The 22,962-nt window shown below is 42.0% G+C and overlaps 1 protein-coding gene across 1 annotated transcript; it reads right to left on the bottom strand.

The window, feature by feature from the left end:
- Window positions 1-18,864: 18,864 nt before the first annotated feature.
- LOC124595110 (cuticle protein 79-like) lies at window positions 18,865-22,022 on the bottom strand. Its single transcript, XM_047133707.1, has 2 exons — window positions 21,973-22,022; window positions 18,865-19,617 (listed from the first exon to the last, which is right to left on the bottom strand). Exons 1-2 carry the CDS (start codon window positions 21,982-21,984, stop codon window positions 18,976-18,978), a joined length of 654 nt encoding a protein of 217 aa, XP_046989663.1. The 5' UTR covers window positions 21,985-22,022; the 3' UTR covers window positions 18,865-18,975.
- Between the last annotated feature and the right edge of the window lie 940 nt (window positions 22,023-22,962).

Raw genomic sequence — 22,962 nt, 5'->3', positions numbered from 1 at the left:
GCAATGACTGATGCCACTGTGGGGTTTCTGTGCGGCTTATATACACCGCAAAGTTCCCCCACCCGTCTTAAACCAGCTAGGTGTGACGGGCTTTCCCAGAGCATTACTGCATTTTGTCTTGTTTGGTGGTGGGGATACAGAGCCACGCTCTGGTCGATGCAGTTACTCATAAGATTATAGACACAACATCACAAATGGGTTGGCCAACAAGGTTTTACAATTAACTGGTGTTGTACAAGGTACACATTTTTATGTCAACTCAGTCTTCCATATGGACTGTTTTCTTCTTTGAGGTCTATCAAAAACGTATCTGTTAGGATATTTACTTATTTCCAAAACACTCCACCAAGAAAATTATCTTGTGTCACCAGAATGAGTCAAGAGTCAGTTGAGAATTTGTAAATCATACTTTCAAAGCGATTATGATTCCGGTGAGTCCGTGACGTTGAACACATCGGCTTTCTTGTCAAAGAACATCAGAAAAATATTTTAGACAATGTTACGATTTGAAGTGGCGTTGGTCACCTACTGAGTTCTTTTATTTGGATGGAGGGCGGGAACGATAATACATATGTAAGCACCTAGGGTACGCACGGGCTCTCAAGAAAAATGCTTCCCACTTTCTTGAAGGTTCTGCGAAACCGGCAGCTTTCCAAGTTGTCCTGTCTTTGACATGGAGAAATAATGCGTGCATATGTGAGAGCGGACGAAGTTTTCATCATCATATTTAAATAACGTATGGTAAATCACAAGGCAGAGATGGACTTCACTATAATTACATTTCTACGAGAGGTTTCTGTCATGAAATAAGAGCATTGTCTTCCTTCCTATTTAAAATCTCATTGATTGTAAACCACCTTATTTGTCACTATACATAATGTAGGTGACACTTGTGCTACATTTTATCGACCTAATGAGAACTTGAGAGTTAATTTCGATTTTTGTAAAATATATGTTGTAACTAATTTGCCATAACAGTCACTAATAAGAAGATTTTGTCACTGAAAATGAAATGTCGTGTGGCGAGGACCTCCCCGTGGGTAGACGCGATCGCCTGGTGCAAGTATGTTGAACTGATGCCACTTCGGCGACTTGCGCGTCGATGAGGATGAAAGGACGATAGCAAAAACGCCGCAAACACCCAGTCCCTGAGCGGAGAAAATCTCCAACCCAGCCGGGAATCGAACCGCCCTCCCTCCCCGGCATGACAACCTGGCGCACTTTGCATTCAGCTACGGTGGCGGACATTTCTCAGTGACATCCATAAGATTAATTGGAGCTGCTGCCCATCAAAGAAAACTGTTGGAACTAATAAACTGAGCTGACCGCTGTGGTCGAGCGGTTCTAGGTGCTGCAGACCAGATCCACGCTGCTGCTACGGTGGCATGTTCGAATCCTGCCTCGGGCATGGATGTGTGTAATGTCCTTATGTTAGTTATTTCTAAGTGGTTGTAAGTCTAGGATACTGATGACCTCAGATGTTAAGTCCCATAGTGCTTGGAGCCATTTGAACCATTTTTAATAAACTGAAATAAAGGAAATGTTACTTTAATTAGATATAAGGAGTTGTAAAGTGAAATCGAGACCGATGAAAAAACAAAAAAGAGTAAATGGTTTATTATTTAAAAAATACTCGCAATAGTTCCTAATTCATTTATCCCACTGTCAAACAGTAAATGCATTCATGGAAAAAAGTCTGCGGTTGCCTGCAGAACCTTGTTTGTACCCATGTGTGCACCTGTTAGCCCGAAGTAAATCGACGGATAAGAATGTGTTTCTTCAGGGCTCCAAAAATTAAGAAACCGCATGTGGGTCCGCCCACTCGTTACCAAGATTGTTTCGACTATGCTACAGAAGTTCCACCGGGAAGGCATGACACATCCTCCATCCAGTTCCGATGTGGCTTCATACGTTTGCCTTATTTTTCAAGACAGATCGAAACACATTAGCTGTCGTTGATTTGCCTAGGATGAAGAGGTGCACATCATGGTTTCCTAGTGTAATCACACCCTCCCACACATTACCATTAAATTTCTTCTTCTTTAGTTTCAAAAGCTTCGAGTGGCGTAAGATATTCAAAAGGAAAACTATTTACTTATCTTAATATTCTCTTGCTGTTGGCTCCAAGTCTTGCGTCTATAGGTACATTCTTGCGGCTGAAATTTTGATTTAACGTTATGGCTTCCTGTTGACTAAATAACTGATGGAGATATGCCTGTATATTTCTTCACTTCTATTCTTTGTCGCAATATTAAATATCAAATCGTTCTTACAATTTCCACTTAATGTTCCTGATTACATTGTTAGTGTCGATCATATAAAAACGTCTGTCTCAATCAGAGGCATGCCCACTACTCCCACTAACATTCTGTGGTACTCACAATATTCCCAAGAGTTGACAAAGCAAAAGAATTCACAAAATTTCTTGACAAAAGAAGAATCTTCCCTAAAATAAACCATTATTTTGTTAATGACTCTAGAAATAAATTTTATAATTATCGTCAAATTGTGCAATTAATAATGCGAGTTTTACGTATGGCAGAAATATACTAATTTCAAATATTTTTAAAAGAAGAGTAATTTTAAACGCACATAGAGATTAGTACGTGACGATGGTAACAAATTAATTTCATCTACACTCCTGGAAATTGAAATAAGAACACCGTGAATTCATTGTCCCAGGAAGGGGAAACTTTATTGACACATTCCTGGGGTCAGATACATCACATGATCACACTGACAGAACCACAGGCACATAGACACAGGTAACAGAGCATGCACAATGTCGGCACTAGTACAGTGTGTATCCACCTTTCGCAGCAATGCAGGCTGCTATTCTCCCATGGAGACGATCGTAGAGATGCTGGATGTAGTCCTGTGGAACGGCTGCCATGCCATTTCCACCTGGCGCCTCAGTTGGACCAGCGTTCGTGCTGGACGTGCAGACCGCGTGAGACGACGCTTCATCCAGTCCCAAACATGCTCAATGGGGGACAGATCCGGAGATCTTGCTGGCCAGGGTAGTTGACTTACACCTTCTAGAGCACGTTGGGTGGCACGGGATACATGCGGACGTGCATTGTCCTGTTGGAACAGCAAGTTCCCTTGCCGGTCTAGGAATGGTAGAACGATGGGTTCGATGACGGCTTGGATGTACCGTGCACTATTCAGTGTCCCCTCGACGATCACCAGTGGTGTATGGCCAGTGTAGGAGATCGCTCCCCACACCGTGATGCCGGGTGTTGGCCCTGTGTGCCTCGGTCGTATGCAGTCCTGATTGTGGCGCTCACCTGCACGGCGCCAAACACGCATACGACCATCATTGGCACCCAGGCAGAAGCGACTCTCATCGCTGAAGACGACACGTCTCCAACCGTCCCTCCATTCACGCCTGTCGCGACACCACTGGAGGCGGGCTGCACGATGTTGGGGCGTGAGCGGAAGACGGCCTAACGGTGTGCGGGACCGTAGCCCAGCTTCATGGAGACGGTTGCGAATGGTCCTCGCCGATATCCCAGGAGCAACAGTGTCCCTAATTTGCTGGGAAGTGGCGGTGCGGTCCCCTACGGCACTGCGTAGGATCCTACGGTCTTGGCGTGCATCCGTGCGTCGCTGCGGTCCGGTCCCAGGTCGACGGGCACGTGCACCTTCCGCCGACCACTGGCGACAACATCGATGTACTGTGGAGACCTCACGCCCCACGTGTTGAGCAATTCGGCGGTACGTCCACCCGGCCTCCCGCATGCCCACTATACGCCCTCGCTCAAAGTCCGTCAACTGCACATACGGTTCACGTCCACGCTGTCGCGGCATGCTACCAGTGTTAAAGACTGCGATGGAGCTCCGTATGCCACGGCAAACTGGCTGACACTGACGGCGGCGGTGCACAAATGCTGCGCAGCTAGCGCCATTCGACGGCCAACACCGCGGTTCCTGGTGTGTCCGCTGTGCCGTGCGTCTGATCATTGCTTGTACAGCCCTCTCGCAGTGTCCGGAGCAAGTATGGTGGGTTTGACACACCGGTGTCAATGTGTTCTTTTTTCCATTTCCAGGAGTGTATACAAGAATCGATAGTATAAATGGTATCGGTTATTTCTATAAAAAAAGGTAATGTTAGAGGAGGGCGTCCGATTACAGGAGGCAATCGCACATTTTTTTCCATTAAGGCACTAACAGACTTGTCTCACAGTCTAATAAATATTTTAATATTTGTGGCGAATCATTTTGAAATAATAAATGATTTACATACTTTTTTCCATAGGCCTCGTTTTCCTTTGACTGCTCGATATTAAAAATCTTCTAGCAAGTTCTAGAGATGCAGTAGTACTCAATGGTTCAAATAGCTCTGAGCACTATGGGACTTAGCATCTGAGGTCATCAGTCCCCTAGAACTTAAACCAAACTAACCTAAGGACATCACACACATCCATGCCCGAGGCAGGATTCGAACCTGCGATCGTAGTAGTCGCAATGTTCTGTACTGAAGCGCCTAGAAGCGCTCGGCCACCGCGGCCGGCGCAGTAGTACTGTATAAATAAGAAGTCTTTGTGAACGGTTGGTCTTTCTGAAGACATTGCTGAGTATGGGCTACCATCTTCCTCAATGAGCTTCTTCTCATCTGTGTACAAAAGACGTTCGTCTATATAAAGTGATAGTTAACTTCATCAAGAGTACTGGACACAATCTGTAGGTTTTAATGGCGTACGTAAATTATAAATATGGCTCTGAGGACTATTGGACTTAACAGCTATGGTCAACAGTCCCCTAGAACTTAGAACTGCTTAAAGCTAACTAACCTAAGGACAGCACACAACACCCAGTCATCACGAGGCAGAGAAAATCCCTGACCCCGCCGGGAATCGAACCCGGGAACCAGGGCGTGGGAAGCGAGGCCACTACCGCACTTATAAATATGTCTTGCTGATGAATATATTTCAGAATTGGTGTGAATTGTAAGCCAAGGCACTTTTAAATGCTTTCCAATTCAATTCAATTCAATTTTTAAAACATTATGTACAAACCTGTAACAGCTAAGCTTTTTATTCTTGTAAATATGCATTTATGTATTTGTTTATTCAATTGTGTGTACAGTGTCACTATGTGTTGCCGATGGCTAAACTGAGTACACACTCAAAGGCCAAATAATAATAATAATAAAAACGAGTATTAGTAAAGATGAACGTTGTAACACAGGACTTTGTAATCCAGCTGACATATTTATTTGTCACAAATAAAATTTCTACGTATCATCTACCGAATATATATTACTTTCTGAGTCACCATTCAGTTCAAGTAAGTAGCGTTCTCTCATTTTCAAGTCCTAATCTTCGCTTTCTGCCAATCTTAGTCTCCGATCTTGGTCACCAGGTGCAAATCTGATGATGTGAATACAAGAAAGACGCGTTGAAATGTTTTCAACGCATTAGGAACAGGATGTGGGAGGAAACGGTCAAATAAGTGACAATGGCATAATATTGATTTTATTATTAACCACCACTTACGCAGTTTGCTCAAAATGAGCACCGGAGATGTCGACGAGGTGACCAAAATTGGAACCAATTTTTCTTTTCCTTCTTCTTCTTTTTCTTCTTCTTCTTCTTCTTCTCCTCTTCAGATATTAGGCGAAATTGCCTATTACGATACCTATCGTTTGCATGGCCTTCCTCTATCTCTTCTTCCTTGGCGCTTATAATTTCTAGCATTTAAGGGGAGTCTGTCATTCCCCATTGTTTCCAGGTGTTACTACTGTATCCTCCTATCCTCTATAATTTTATCATTTAGAAGAAAAAAATTAGTTATTCTCTAATGAACTAATTTGATTCCAGCGTAAATCTGTTCCACATTGAAACAGTAGCATATCTACCAACATTCGCTGCCATATGATAATTACAGCCTGCGCTGAATCTCCGTGAGAAGCCTTTAATTATAGCCATCCGTTATATGATGTGAAGCTGCCAGACCACGAACGTTAAACTGTAATCGAATACTGTCTTATTCTTTCTCTTCTATGGACATTATCTTGCGTTTATCCGACCTGCTCGCAGCATTTTAGCTTGCGAGACGTGTAAGTGAGCCAAACCCTGATCTAGGATCAGTTCACTGTAAAATTTATTCTTTTCTTTTCCCTTGTGAACTGACTCAAAAGGTGTTACAATGTACATCGGTTAATTGTTATTGACTCACTGATTTACATCTATACACTCTGTAAACAACGATACGTGCACTACATTCACCACTCCATTAGTTTGTGGAGAGAAGAGAATCTCTGCATGTCTACCTCCACGTTTGCCATAGTCTTTTTTAATATAACTCGTGAGCCACAGGCGAGATATTTGTTAAAATAGAGGCAGTAGAAGTGATTCAAGTCTACTTCGTATATCGTTTGTGTAAATGTTCTCGATAGAACATAACCAAGTAATAACTTGTATGCTGCTCGAACAGTCCATGCTGCTCGAACAGTCCACGGGTATACTGCCGGTTCATAGCGTCCAGCGGGCACAATATTTCGGCGATCAGACATGTCGCCATCGTCAGGTGCGCTGACGAACTGAGCTCCTGAGGACGGGCGGGCCCGAGGGGGGAGGGGATTTAAATCAGCCGCCCGCCCTCAGGAGCTCAGTTCGTCAGCGCAACTGACGATGACGACATCGCCGAAATATTGTGCTCGTTGGGCACTATGAACTGGCAGTATACCCGTGGACTGTTCGAGCAACAAACACGCCGGGAGAAACTGAAGAATCACAACTTGTATTCTGTCACCCTAACAGATGAACCGTATTTTTTCCGGAAGCCTGGCAGCAAATCTTTCATCTATTCACCTACTTTACTACTGATTTTGGGTGCTCCTTTTACTTCGTACATTGCACGTGGCATTATTCCAAAGTACGTATGTAGCGGTTGGTTCGAAATAAAGTGTAACTACTCACAGAGGTCCAGTGTGGGCTGCAATTACCATATAGCAACGAAACTTGGCAGTTAGGCTAATGTGTTACTTCGGAACCTAGATATGCAGGACGAAAGATTACATACAATTTGGCCCCCAGTCGTAAAATTTGGCGCTGTGAATGCAAGAAAGACGTATAGAAATCTTTCTGTGGTGTCACCGCCAGACACCACACTTGCTAGGTGGTAGCTTTTAAATCGGCCGCGGTCCATTAGTACATGTCGGACCCGCGTGTCGCCACTCAGTGATCGCAGACCAAGCGCCACCACACTGCAGGTCTCGAGAGACTTACTAGCACTCGCCCAGTTGTACGGACGACTTTGCTAGCGACTACACTGACGAAGCCTCGCTCCTTTGCAGAGCAGATAGTTAGAATAGCCTTCAGCTAAGTCAATGGCTACGACCTAGCAAGGCGCCATAGCAAGTGATAGTAATCGTATGAAGCATGTCTCATCAAGAACGATGTATACAAATGATGGAGTAAAGTTAAGTATTCCAGCAGCTACGTACTTTTCTTTATAGCATTCATTACGTATCCTGTTTCAGACCTCACGCCATCCTTCGTGAGCTTATAGCGTGCATTTCGGTCTCCTCAAACCACACTGTGTCGGCACTTCTGTCGACACATCACTTTCCACATGCAATAGATTAGGAACTGGATGAGGATAGCACAAATCAAATCATGAGAAAGGCATACTGTCGATTTTATTATAAACTGACATTTACACACTTCGTTCAGTATGAGCGCCAGAGATGTTGACAAGATTATGTACAGCGCCAGTTTTTCACCTGGTGGCCAAAATTGGAACTAATTTTTTTACTGCTTAAATAGGTTCCGCATTAACGCGTTAGCATATGTATCAAGTTTCGCTGCCATCTCATAATCACAGCCCACACTATACCTCTGTGAATAGTTGTACTTCCAACTCATATAAGACCCCAGTATTCGATGTGAAGCTACCGGACTCTTTACAACTAGTCCGATACAATCAAATTCTCTCTCTTCTATGGACATTTTCTTGCATTGATCCGACCTGTTCAGCAGCACGCTGAGAGATCTGTTAGTGAGCCAGGCCGGCCGCTGGTGACCGAGCGGTTCTAGGCGCTTCAGTCTGGAACCGCGCGACCGCTACGGTCGCAGGTTCGAATCCTGCCTCGGGCATGGATGTGTGTGATGTCCTTAGGTTAGTTAGGTTTAAGTAGTTCTAAGTTCTAGGGGACTGGACTGATGACCTCAGATGTTAAGTCCCATAGTGCTCAGAGCCATTTTTTTTTGTTAGTGCGCCAGACGTAGATAGAATCCGTGCAGTGAATAAACGATCATGGCTGGTGCACCAGAGTTACTGTATGTGGTTTTAGGTGGATTCCCGAATTCGTTTGGGCAGATTCTGAGCCGATACTCGATTTACTCCTCAGTAAATGCTACACAGAAACAGTTAAAATAAGATTTCACAAGGACTAAAGTGTTACACAATTCACAGACAAAGGGTGCACACGATTTTCCTCCTTTAACTAGCTGACAACTGCGGCATCATTGAGGGTATAATGCTGTAAAGTTAAGTAAAATAAACTTGCCAAATCCTGGTTACAGCTGACCCCAGACTAGACGGAATTATCGTTAAGACGAAGAATTGCTTGTGGTTATACATATTCTACAGAGTTGAACTACAGTTAAACATGCGGCTGTACTGTCGTTTCCTATCCACATTTTATCGTTACTGGTCATCAGAGATAATTGTCATTGGACCATCTGAGATTGCTTCTGACCCTATCAGGTAAATCGTCTGTGTCTGTCGAAATATTCAGCTCCGCTACTTCGTTTCTGTTGATCATTGGACATCCGGTGTAATGGTTTCTTAGAATCAAAAATTCTTTGATCCAGCCACATACTGAGAAAATCCGGTCAGGGAACTGATGGAGAAATAAATGAAAACAGTGGAAATATATTCACATACATACAATGAATGATAATGATGAACACTGAGGGGTTGTTGTGTTTTTATACTTACAATCAACTGTACCAGTTTGATTTTTGTCTAGAGATGGTAGATCCCTGATGATACTTCATGATGATCAGCCTTTCACTGCGGTGTATTGAACACATCTACCAGGTTCACCTGGTGAGTGGACACTGAGTTGTGACAGGTAGAAAACTGTACTGTCATGGAAATTGGAACAACTATTTTGAACTGGCAGCATTGCAGACTGAACTCATATCTCCAGGTCCACTACATTGTATTGCCATAGTGGATTTTGATGTCACTGATGACATTGTCAATCACCACCTTCAGTTCTACACTGAGAACCGTGCAGATTGCGCCAGACCCTCAAGATCGCCATCTTGGATTGTTCACCTTGTAGACTGCACTAAGGTCAGTCATTTTGTTTTCAGATCTGGGTCAAGTTGCACAGTTATGTATCGGTTTGTTACTGTAGCCTTCATAAAATCAACTCCTTGAACAACTCTAAGTTCGATGATTGTCAGAAATATTTCACTAGAGTCCAATATATCTCAGGTCCTACACCCCAGCGGGCTTGTAGAAGCTCTCCAGGATTGTAGAGGTTCTCTGTCTTATCTGTACTTGGAAGCATCTTGGATATAAACTGAGTTGTCCAGTTTCATAACTGTAACGATTTTGAATAAGTGTCATTAACTGGTAAGATTCTGTCAGCACTATGCATACATTCCCCTTGCCACTTGCTTGGCAGTTATTGTGAGAGAAAGAGACTTAGGTGATATAATGTTTTCTTCTGTTCTTTTGCTAAATATTAGTATTAGCATCAGCAGCAATTATGTTCAGATCTCAAACGCTAAAGGCTTTCATTTGTTTATTTCCATCTAGGAGTTCACTGTCATCAGTGATCAGTGAAGTGCACATTGATAGTATTCCTTTTTTTTAAAAAAAGAGTACAATAACGAAATGTAAAAAGCTACCTTCGTATCATAGGCATTGGCTAAAACGAAATGCACGTTTTAAATACGTGGACCCTGTGTACAGTATCCATCTCAAGATTCAACGGCTATGGGTACAAGAGTTTCTTGCTAACTATATTAAGCTACAAACTGTGATCTTAGTGAGACGTTGTATGAATCAGTAGGTCTTTCCACCCCTTGTACGGACTTATCTTTGGAGTGTGGGCCATGTGGTTGGGGAAGCTACGAGGGAGGGACTTGGTATCAGGCAGCTGATGTGAGCAGCAGTGATGACAGAGTTTGTGCTGAGATGCACAGAAAAGTCAGTTTCAGTTTGGCCTATGTCCTGGACGTGGGGACCCTTGTTGTCGATCTTATGGGTCATTGTCGATTCATCTCCTGCACAAGCTGGGCGTGTTTCCAAGGAGGAAGTGGTGAAGGAGGCTCAGCAGACTGACATGACCACACTGTGAGCGCATCAAGTAGGAGGAAGACATTTTCTGCACCACCCAAGCTTCCAACAACACCACGAGTTATTATTCAGCTGACACCTCACAAGATCTTCTCAGTGAGGATGACTAAGACAACTGTCCTGCTTTTCTGGAGCCCCCTATTTCTCTGTGCTTGATCTCAACCAGGCATACTACCAGAATCCTCTGGCCAAAGAATCCGAGATGTCCACCACCTTTGCCACCAACTGGAACTTACGTAAGTTCAATTGGGTGCGCTTTGGTCTGTCGACTGGAGTGGCTGTACTCTCCAGGTCCCTCGATTCGGTGCTCACAGACGTAAAATTTAATTTCGTTTATAATTACTTTGACGACGTCTGCATATGAAGTGCATCGCTTGCTGATCACCTGAACCATTAGCACCATCTTTTGGAGCATGTGATGTGACAGAGGAAGGGTTAACCGTCAAGAGATCTTAAGTTACACAAGCGCTTTAGGAGATATTCTTTTTGGGTCATTGGGTGTCTGATGAGGGAATAAGTGTTGAGGAGTCTAGAACTCGGGTCGTTTACAGCTTTCTCCCACCCAAGACCAAGAAGGGTGTATCCTGATTCATCACCATGACAAATGTTTTCGTCAATTCGCGCCCAGACTTTTTCAGCCGTCAACGCCTTTAAATAAGATGGTTAAAAAAAAAAAAAAAGACGAGAGCTGCTTCTATGGACCGAGAGCCAGTAGGCAGATTTGATATGCTAGAGGCCACCTAGCCTAAGTTAGTTGCAAGTTCTAACAGAAAGAAGAAGGTTCTGCTGCTAGGTACCTCGCATGGTAGAACTGTGGACGAGCTGTTGCAGGACGTGTTGGGGAGTGGGTACCAGGTAATCAGTATTGTGGAGGCTAGTGCAGGGTTGGCTGAGTTGACTCACAGCATTGGGGAGTTACGAAGGAATTTTACAAATGATAATCGGGTTGTGATTGTGAGTGGACCAGGGAATAGCCATGACAGGGATGGGGAATATGATGTAGGTGGTGACCTGGTAAAGATAGGTACTCAAACTGGTGGCTCTAATGTGCACTTAATACAATTGTTTGAGTGTCACAATCGGCCACATCTTAATGCTGCTCTTAGGTGTTTTAATATGAAGATGGAGAAGGTTCTGATGAAAAGAGCATGGGTCACATTGCAGTGGTGCCAATTGAGTATATCAATAGGCCGGGTTTCACTAGGCATGGCCTGCAACTCACTAGGTATGGAGAGGGGAGGCTGGCAAAACTTACAGGTGACAATGTAATGGGTGGCGGTGGGATCACCATGCAGAAATTCCTTCAGAGGAGGCCAGTTATCCAAGTAGAGAAGGAATTAGCATACCTGAGATATTAGAGATAAAGTTAGTGAACTGCTTATACATGTTGACTCTGGCATTACTGACATATGAGAGCACCACTTAAATAATATGACAGTTCAGAGGCTTCATTTACCAGGACACAGATTAGCTTGCTCTTTTTCAGGGTGTTCCTTGCAGACTGAGGGAGTGGCCATATACCTAAATACAGTATTACATTTGAGCCCATAGACATAGCACAGCACTGCGCTGAAATGATATTTTAATGTTGTGCAGGTGCAGTTGAATTTAGTAAAACTAAACTTCTAATTGTTGTTGTTTATAGGTCCCCAGCTGCGACTTTAGAGCATTTCTGCTCAAGCTAGAGAGGGTACTTGGTTCACTTTATAGGAAGTACCAAGAGTTAGTTATATGTGCTGACTAAAGTATTAATTTTCTATATGATTGGGCAAGGAAAAGGGTGTTGGTAGATCTCCTACACTCATATGATCTTATGCAGATTGTGTTTTTTCCAACTAGGGTACAGGGAACAGTAGCACAGCTGTAGACAATATTTTTATTCATTCTTCATTACTAGATGGGGTTTCTGTCGGTAAAAGGGTGAATGGCCTTTCAGACCATGATGCACAAATTTTAGCACTAAAACGCTTTAGTACTCAAACAAAAGTTACACATAATTAAAAACTATGTAGGAAAGCTATTCCAACGATAGTGGAGAGTTTTTTAACCTCATTAAGGAACAAGAGTGGCAGGATGCTTATAGTGCCGATAACGTAGATAACAAAAACTGTATAATGCTTTCCTTAATACATTTATCACGCTCTTTGAGAGTTGCTTTCCAGTAGAACGTTCTGAACGGGGTACTATCAGTAAAAGACAGTCTGGGTGGATGACTAGTGGGATAAGGATATCATGTTGAACGAAGCGAGAATTATATCAAAATGTCAGAAGTAGTCACAATAAAGCCACATAAATAAAGACATCATTATAAGGTGATTCAAAATGTTATTAGGAAGTCAAAGAGTATGTGGTACGCAAATAGAATAGCTAATTCACAGGATGAAATTGAAACCATATGGTCAGTTGTGAGGGAAATGTCTGGTCACCAGCACAAGCTCGACGATATAAAGTCAGTTTGCAGTAAAAATATTTCTATTACTGATAAGTCACATTACGTACAGTATTTAACAATCATTTTCTGAGCATTTCTGGTTAATTAAATAAAGACTTAATTTCTACAGGGAATCATATTGGAAAATGCCTTTCCGAGACTGATGTCTGAAATACACTTCTGTGACACCGACAAAGAGTAGATTGAGACAATAATTAAATCATTGAAAACTAAAGACTCTCATGGATAGGATGGAGTGTCAAGCAAAATATTAAAGTACTCTGCTGCGCATTTTAGCCCTGTAGTTAGCCATATTTATAATTTTCTGTTTAAGAATGGTATATTTCCTGAACGATTAAAGTACTCAGTAGTAAAACCACTTTATAAAAAGCGAGAAAGTGATAATGTAGACAATTTTAGACCTATTTCTATGCCATCATTTTATGGAATACTGGGAGTAGGTCACAGTTGGTTTACTTCTCACTTTAACAACAGACAGCAAAAGGTCATTATTCACATTTTTGAGAATGGCTGTGATGTGGTGTCTGAGTTGGACACAGTCAAATGTGGGAGTGCCCTAGGCATCAGTGTAGGGGGTGACTCCTCTTTCTCATTTATATAAATGATTTGGCCTGTAGTATTACAGGAAATTTTAAAATATTTCTGTTTGCTGATGAAACTAGCTTGGCAGTAAGGGATGTTATGTGCAACATTGGCACTTTTTCAATTAGTGTAGTTCATGACGTAAGTTCATGGCCTATAGAAAATAAACTAACGCTGAATCACAGTAAGACTCAGTTTTTACAGTTACTAGCACACAAATCAACAAAATCCGACGTTTTAATTTCAAGAACGGGTATTTGATCAATGAAACTGAACATTTCAAATTTGTAGGCGTCTGGATAGACAATATGCAGTCGTGGAAAGCCCAGGGGTTCAGGATCTTGTTCAAAGACTTAATGCTGCCATTTTTACTATCCGAACAGTATCTCAAGTAAGTTATCGTTCCACACGAAAATTAGTCTACAGTATTTTATTTTGGGGTAACTCTTCTCATTCTCAAAGGATATTTTTGGCTAAGAAACGGGCAGTTCGGGCAACAAATGGTGTAAGTTCACGAACCTCTTTTCGACCTATGTTCACTAGTTTGGGTATTTTCACATTGGCCTCTCAACAAACATATTCTTTACTGTCGTTTCTTGTTAACAATATCAGCTAATTCTCAAGAATTAGCTGCTTTCCCTCACTTCATACTAGGCATAAATCCAATCTGCATTTGGATCGCACTTCCTTAACTCTTGTGCAGAAAGGTGTGCAGTATACTGCTGCATCCATTTTTAATAAGCTACCACAAGAATTCAAAATTCTTAGCAGTAACCCACCCGCTTTCAAATCGAAATTGAAGTTTACTCATGGGTCACTCCTTCTATTCTGTCCAGGAGTTCCCTGAAAAATTAAGTTCATTCCTAAGTTATATTATTGACTGCATATACTTAAACTCATGGCTTGACTATTTTTCTGTTCACAATCACTTTATTTTATCTGTTATTACTTTTGTGTTGTAATTTCATGTACTGACACGTTCTATGCCCTAGGAGATTTGCTTCTCAGTTTGGTTTTATGGAACTAGACCTGTAAATAAAATTAATAAGTTTGAAATGTCGCATGACCAAAAAGCTGATCTCCATCTCAGTGTCTGCACTCTCCTAACCAAAACAGGATGAATGATCTACGCTTGTGAGGTCTATCCATAAAGTACATATATTCATCTTCCTTATGATGAAGTTGAACTCCATGGCGCATAGTTCCACCTGGTGTTCAACTTTGGAAGACTGTACCACAAGAAATGTTGTGTGTAAAATGTGAATACTTATTATATATTTGAGGAATCGCTTGAAATTACACTTCTGGCCTGAAAAAAAATCGCTTTCATAGAAGGGATGACCAGAGTCTAACATGCTACTAAAGGAGTGAATGTACCGTATAATTCCCAGATACCCTCTTAAGTAATTAGGTATTCCTCGTATGTGATTACACAAGCATTTTCTTTAAATTTCACTCATGTTTTCGTGATGATAACGCAATTTCTAATTCTTGTCTCAGTGTGGTTGCCCGATTGTATGTTTTCGGATTTCTGTACAAACGACTCCGCTTTGCTCACGACATTTCGACAACACACTTAGTAGTCTTCTTAAAGTGTGGCACTACAAGTTTATATTCAAAAATTGAGTCTACAGGGGGGCAGACTGAGGGTGCAACAGAGAGCTGGGATCAGTGAGGATGTCCACGCAGGTTCTATGCTGGGGAGGGGCCTGCTGGGGAGCGGCCTGATAGGATGTCGGCAATAGAAAGAGGGCGTCGTCCAATGGATCGTGCTTGCGGAGACTGGTCATCCGGGTTTTGAAAGTCCTGACCAACATCTTAGCGATCACACTGGTGTGGAAAGGCGATGTGTGGATCAGACGGATGCCATTCTTCTCGTAAAACTGGGTGAACATAGTGGGTGTGAATTTCTGGCCATTGTCAGAAACAATCTGTTCTGGAGTCCATTTCCGTCTGGCACTTCAGTGTAATAGGTGCTGTAGTGATTCCATGACGGTGACTGCATGGGGGATAAAACGTCTGTAGTAGTTTAACTGTCCCAGGACAGATTTCAGCTGAGTCGTGTTCGCTGTGATATTTGGTATTTTCCTCTTGTATTTCTGTGAAGAAGATCTCGAGAACGGATTGTGAGTTGGCCGTTGAGCTAAAATCTCCGAACACTCGTAGCACACATTAGGTTTTCCAACGAGAGCTATGGGAGTTGCCGACATTTGTCGTCGGCCACTGGAGTGATGACGCCCGCGTCTTGGAGCTGGTGTAATTCGTCTCGTAATTTGTCTTTCATGAGCAACGAAACATGCGGAATATGAGGAACCGTGGGCGGGATGTGAGGAGAAGGTCGATATGCGCATCGAAATTGGTAATGCCAGAGGTGGGACGCTCGAAAACAGGCGTGAACTTTTCTAGCAGGGGGGTTACATAGGAAATTGTGTTCACTGAATGAATGGTAGTTCTGCAGCATGGATCTCAAGTACAAGAACGTGGAATACGTTCATCCCATCATCGTTGCCAGCTGCATTGTCCCTCGCAGGGATACAGGGAAAACAATGTTTAGGTTTCAACAAGTTTACTGACAACAAAAATCCCAAAATGCAGGGTCTCACTAGGTAATGATACAGAGGCTTGACAGTGCTGCTATCTAAAAGTCATCTGACTGTTTCTAGTATGTAGTAACATCGCTAGGAGCTTCGCAGGAAAATACACTTCTATGGAAATAATCCAAGTTCCGAGGACGTCGTCCAGGTTAGGTTCAACACAGGCACAGAAAAATCTATCCTCAGCATCGTCTACGTGCACAAAAGGAACTTCGATGACAGTTGGGAACAGCGGCTTTGGTCTCTACGATAGGCTTTGAGAGCGTCCTGAAACGATGAAATGAGTAACGCCCAATCAGAGACCAGGAGACGCTCTAGAAACCGGAAGAACTGGCTCGCGTAGTCCACACACCGGCCTCAATATCTGTCGGTGGCGAAATGTTCGTGATACTAATTTCGATTTGTATGAACGTGAACAGGTCCCTCGGAAGAGGCATCCTCTACCAGCGCTGGTCCTGCCACCTGGTGTCCGGTCGAGACTGCGACATGGAGAGGTCACGATGCTGTGGTGTGCAGGGGACATGTAGACTGCACGCATGCCCAAGGGGCTGCCTCGTCCTCATTCGTAAATCTCCAGTACACTACTGCTTCACAAGGGCTGCTCTGCCAACAGCTACAGGTGTGCATTCAGGCAACACTCATCGCGATCCGCCTCAAACAAAGGACTGCGACTCCTAGTGATAACTTTTTAGCAGGCTCTTACGTGATATATTACACTTTTCCTAATATACACTGTTATAACTAAATTATATATGTTGTTGCTAGTTGGGATAACCAGATGAAATTTAACAGTATTTTTTGTGTCGTTAGCAATTCCACGCTGGTAACTTGTGTCTCCCATCGTTGAATCGCCCTGGTGCACTAAATCACATTAACGTGCATCACTTGGAAACGGCCATAAACGAAACATAGAGAGTCATAACGAACTTATTCAGGAACAAAACAGCTTAACTGGACAGCATAATGGTCTCAGCCATTGCATGCTTTACTCCTAATTCGCTTTACGTAAGTAAATAAATAGTAATAATGTCAGGAGGTACTGTACGTTTTTCATTGTATCCTAGTACACTCTTCAACGTACCTCCGGCTATTGTTTACCAAATGAGCTAGTATGTAAATCGATACATTTTGTAAGTTCGGGTGGTTTCTCAAGTGTGGTATCTTAACGGCTTACCAGTATATGCAGATTCGCGTCAACGTATTCCGATTGACACTTCTTGTGGATCACTGGGTGTTCTTGTCCCTGTTATCTTCTGCATGATCTCTCGTACCTGTTATTAATTCTTAACACTTTTACTGCAGTTCATATGTTTAACAATTACCTAGATATCAGCACTTCTACTGCTGTTTTCGCGTTTTACGTAAACGTAGATCAGTGCCTCGAAGAATAAAATACTCAGAGAAAACTACAATTGTGCGGCATCATTCAGCTACTTACTAACAGCATCCATATTTTTAGATACTTCGACGAGATAACGCCAGTGTCGCGTTAAGAGTTTTGTCCTTATGATGTAAGAATGCATCATTGGCAATAAATCAATGAATACCGTCTGAACAAGATACTCAACTCTACCTTTATGTGGTCTTAGTTCATAAGAAGGCGTGTTTTAATATACGTAACATTTCGGAAAACATTGTAAATAATTTTCAAGGCAATTTCATCATTGTAATGATCTATGTTTGGCTCTGCGACTGCACAGTTATGAACACCTAAGCAATCAACTTGCAAGAGGTATTTTTATTCAAATCATAACCATTTGTAAGAGGATATAAGACGAACACCAACAAAAGCAAAACTAGGATAATGGAATGTTGTCGAATTAAATCAGGTTGCAGTAGTTACTCAGAGATGAAGAAGTTTGCGCGGGATAGAGTAGCATGGAGAGCTGGATCAGATCAGTCTCTGGACTGAAGACATCAACAAAGACAACTACCATTTACTTGTTCCTGCTTTTACCAAATGCTCACAACGTGACGGCACAGAAAAGTGAAACTTCATTGCACTAGTGGCTGTATTAAGAAACTCTCTTTTATTCCCGAGGTTTACAGAAACTGTAAGACACGCGTAGTAGAAGCTACAGTGATATGAAGCCCTAACCTGATTTGCCTATTCTGAACTTTCACATTTGGCTAGCCTGAGCCTAACAACCGGTTGTTGTGATGGTCTTTTTTCTTTTTGTAAATGTGAGAAATGGAAAATCTGTCATCAGTATATATGATCGTTGAGGAAACAAGTCGCACAATGTTCAGATGAAACAAGGAAATGTGTAGTTGTCTTAATCTTAACACGGTGAATCTTACTTACACACAGTAAAAACAGTTAATCCTGTGCAACGAGAGAATTTTTCTATTGTATTCTTGGCTAAGGAGAACACTATAATGTGTTTTTATCGCTCACAGAAAGAGTGTTTACGTATGAATTAATTTATTTAAAGCAAAAAATTAATAACGTTACCGAAGTTTGCATAAAATCATTAAATATTATCAACTTCTTCTATTGAGATCTGTATTGCACCACTGCAAACATAAAAAGAGCTAAATACTACCTAGTGATAACCACTACTATCATTACTTCTTAGTCTTGAGTCTCCACAAATCATTTATATTATACAATGGAAAGATATGGGCTGTGTGTGATATGTGATGATATCAAAGTCTGGAAAAGACCCTTCAGTAAAATGTTCATAATATATAACACCGTAGAATTTTGGAGTTCTAGTTTTAAAATGTTCTGTCTGAGAAAATAGAACACTGAGTATGGAAGACTAAAATAAATTCTGAATTTCCTAGCATCATTTTCACAGCAAATATTGATTCACAGTGAAGAAATTCCATAATAGAAACCCGGAAACAAAATAGATTAACAACAGCATTATTTTTATGGGCGACAATAACTAACGAGATACCTATGTTACAAATGTTTTTTATTTTCTGCTGCAATTACAGAACATTGTAAGAAATATGCAACGAAGTTCTGGTGGCGTGTTATGTCCGAGTTGTTGGGTTCAGTTGCTGATGTTAGTGGCTGTATTTCCCGTAGCCTCCATAGCTTCCAGCAATGCCCCCAGAGTAGCCACCACTGTAGCCGCCGCTGTAGCCACCGCTGTAGCCACCGCCGATGGCTCCTCCATAGCCTCCACCGTAGCCTCCACCAATGCCGCCGCCGTAGCCGCCTCCGAGACCTCCGCCGACACCAGGTCCTCCTCCCACGACGACAGGTACCGGCTGGTTGACGACGACGGGCTGTGGTACTGGTACAGGGACTGGGCTAGGGACACTCACGGGTACTGGGACTGGCCTCTGCACGGGGACAGGGTACGGCTGTGGGACGGGCACTGGTACCGGCCTGTTGACTGGCACCGTGACAGGAACCCTGACTGGTACTGGGACAGTACGCTGCACTGGTACTGGGTACGGGATGGGCACCTGCTTGGTTATGGCAATGTTGGTTACTTGACCTCCTCCAACTGCAGAGCTGACGCCACCTCCATAGCTGCCTCCGTAGCCACCTCCATAACCACCACCAAAGCCGCCGCCATAGCCACCTCCATAACCTCCGCTAATAGACGCACCTCCATAGCCACCCAGGGAACCAATCACTCCCCTTTTTTCTACCTGCTTCTCCTCGGCCAGAGCCAGTCCAAACAGGAACACGCACACCTGAAAATGACAGCAACAGGTATCAACAGCAAAGTCCATCTTCCTGTCAATGATAGATAGGTTGGTATGCTACTACATAGTAGTATACTACGTTTTCCAACAACAACATCGTCCTGTCCAAAGTGAAACAAAAAATCTATTAACGAAAGTGTGAAAGCGTTTGTTGTGTGTGTATGGTTTCACTACATTTCAAAATCTTTTCTATTTGTTCTTTAACAGAACAGGCAGTTTCATTAATTGCTTGCGTTGCTAACGCCTGACTAAAGGAATTATTACACCCACCCACACACACACACACACACACACACACACACACACACACACACACACACACATAATCACACATGCACACTCTCACACAGACATACATACAGTTAAAGAAAATCTTTCATTTTATAGTGTCTTTAACACTGGTTACAAACATAGAGAAATGGTCCTTACTTGTAAATGTTTACGTTAGGGAGACGTATAATAACAGCTGTCTACATGGTACCCTTCAATCATGGTAACACACTCAGGAGGATTCACTCTCTCTCAAGGTCTGTCGGCACCCCCCACCTCCCCCCTCCCCCTCCTCGGGCTTCTTGATACAACCGCTTTGAATTAAGTTCAGTCTATGAATTTGAGTTTATAACATTAGTTTAATGCCTTATTAGATTGATAATGTTACGGTACAAAATTATTCATTTTATGCAGTAAAAACAGAGTCCAATAAAAAGGGATTTATCTTCTATTATTCACCAAGAGCACCGTCGAACAGAAAGGAAACTGCCGAACCTCGAAGACCCCTGCCATTCATTGGAATCTTGGCTGTGCTTTTTTTTTCTTTTTTTTTGCGCCATGAGATGTTTCGATTGAGATGACTCATCCAGTGTACAGTACGTTCACTTATTTCTTAGGACGGGAAAAGTTGCAGAATAGGCTGCAAATAAGGCTGAAACGAATGTTGTTAAATATGAAGAACGGAGTGTAGTGAATAATAAATGTAAATTTACTTATCTCTAATGAATACCTGCTGATATAACTCGGCAACAAGAGCAAAGTAAACGAACTTTCAGCAACAGCCCCTGCTCAGTTCTTATGGTGGTTATTTAGCAACATTTAGTGTAGGAGTATCAAAGTAGACAACTAGAATTTATCTATTAACAGTGGTAAATGGCAGGATAAAGTTCACTCAGAATGTTCACTACTGTTCCCTGCTTAATCTAATCCAGCTCAGGCCTCAACTGTAATGTCCATACTTGGTGCACTATCTCAGCACTTAACGCGAGCGTGCATCGTAATCTGTTCTCTCTTTATAAAATAATTTGTTTTCGGTTCCATTCAGAAACATTAACACTCAAGTTAGTATCCAGTTTACGTCTGCCTCTTAATTGTTGTTAAAACCGACTGTGTGCATCGAAGAGGTCGAATAGTGCTATGAGCGTTGACACACTACATACTAAATTATACTAAACGGAACTTAGTTGTTTGTTGCCACTGTGAGGATATCTGCTGGCTGGCATATTTTTATATAAGAACGTATGCTGTAGATGTAAAACTGACTCGTTCAACATCGTAGCACAGGAAGGCAATACGATCAATGAACATGTAAACGAAACACTGAATATTGGCTTTGGTATATTTCAGAGATTTATTCAGCTTATGTCCTTAGTATGCTGTTATAATAAGGAAATACAGTTTGTCAAACGATTCAGGTTTTGATACGTCGCAATGATTCCTTCCCTTGCTTCAAAAAGATGATTTTACAAAACGATGATCAGCATGAAGTGCATCATAAAGTGAGATATGATTACCACACGCGTCTTCCCAAACTTTCGTGTATGTATTTCCGTACTGATTAACATTTACTGTGAATGAGTAATTAATATGGCACAGATACAGTCAATATGTTGCAAAACTACTAAATTTATTAACCAGTTACTCCTGCTTTATATCTTGTGCTTATTTTCATCATCAGCCAACAAATGACTGCACATTTACTATGATGAAATGCTATCTCCGAGGTTTTCTTGGAATGAAGAAACGTACGTAGTTGCAGCAAAGCCAGCACTGGGAGTTACTTAAGAAACTGGCCCAAAAATTTAATTGCATCATATATTTAATATGGTTCAAATGGCTCTGAGCACTATGGGACTTAACTGCTGACGTCATCAGTCTATATTTAATAGTAAAAATTAATATGAATCTGAGTGTTATCTTTTACTAATGTTTTTTTAATTCATGAACAAAGGGATCATATGCTTTCTTCTGATGGTGCTTATAAATATTACTCTTTCAGTCACTAGATAAAGATGGTCACCAAAACACAATAGAACTTGCGGAGCGGAGCTTACATGTCGAGAAGCTACTCACCAGGATCCTCATTGCTGCTGCTGAAGGTGGTACAGGTGGAGCAGGCAATGACTGATGCCACTGTCGGGTTACTGTGCGCCTTATATACACCGCACATTTCCCCCACCCGACGGCAACTAGCGAGGTGTGTCGCGCTTTCTTAGAGCGTTACTGCAATAAGCCTAGATTGATGATGGCTACACAGAGCGACCGTCTGTTCGTCGTCGTAATGCCTAAGATCAAATGTACATAATCATTAAACACCGGATAAGAAACTTTTACAAATAATTATCTGTTTATGAAATAGACATTTCTTTACAACAACGTAGTCCTCCGATGGGGTCGTAGAAAAACGTGATTATAAGGAGGTTTTCTCATTTTCAGAACCCTTCACAATGAAAATTATTTCGTGTCTAGGTATTATGTTAGTAGGACACTTTGAGAGCTGATGGAGGATTATGAAATGACACTTATAAAACGATTATGGTTCTGGCAAAAGAACGCTACTGGACACATGCGCTTCAGTACTATAGACCATTAGAAAAATATTTCACCCAATCTTTTGATTTTATATGGCTTTGGAGCAATAATGGAGCAATAATGTGTGAATACGTAAACCTGGAAGAAGTTTTCACCATCATCTTTAAATAGCATACGGTAAATCATACGGTATACAAGTACCTGACCACAATTATACTTCTACAAGAGTGTTGTAGCATCAAACCAACATACTGTCTCCCCTCCCATCTAAAATCTGAATCGTTGTAAACGATCTAATTTTATACCCTGTATTCTTTCGAACTACTGAGATGTTAAGAAGAAATTTGTTTTCTTAATAAATACTTATTAAAGCTACTTTGACATCACTAATGTGACAACTTTGACATTCGTAAGGGTAACTGGTGATGACGGGCTACAGAGCAAACAGTTGTAAAGAATAAACTGAAATACAGCCAAACAATCACGTGAAATGGAAAAGAAGGAAAGGAAATAATCAGGAAAATATTGGGA

The sequence above is a fragment of the Schistocerca americana genome, chromosome 2 (assembly GCF_021461395.2).
Source record: "Schistocerca americana isolate TAMUIC-IGC-003095 chromosome 2, iqSchAmer2.1, whole genome shotgun sequence".
Classification (NCBI taxonomy): domain Eukaryota; kingdom Metazoa; phylum Arthropoda; class Insecta; order Orthoptera; family Acrididae; genus Schistocerca; species Schistocerca americana.
The sequence above is the reverse complement of the archived record's forward strand: the minus strand, read 5'-3'. Positions and strand labels throughout refer to the sequence as shown.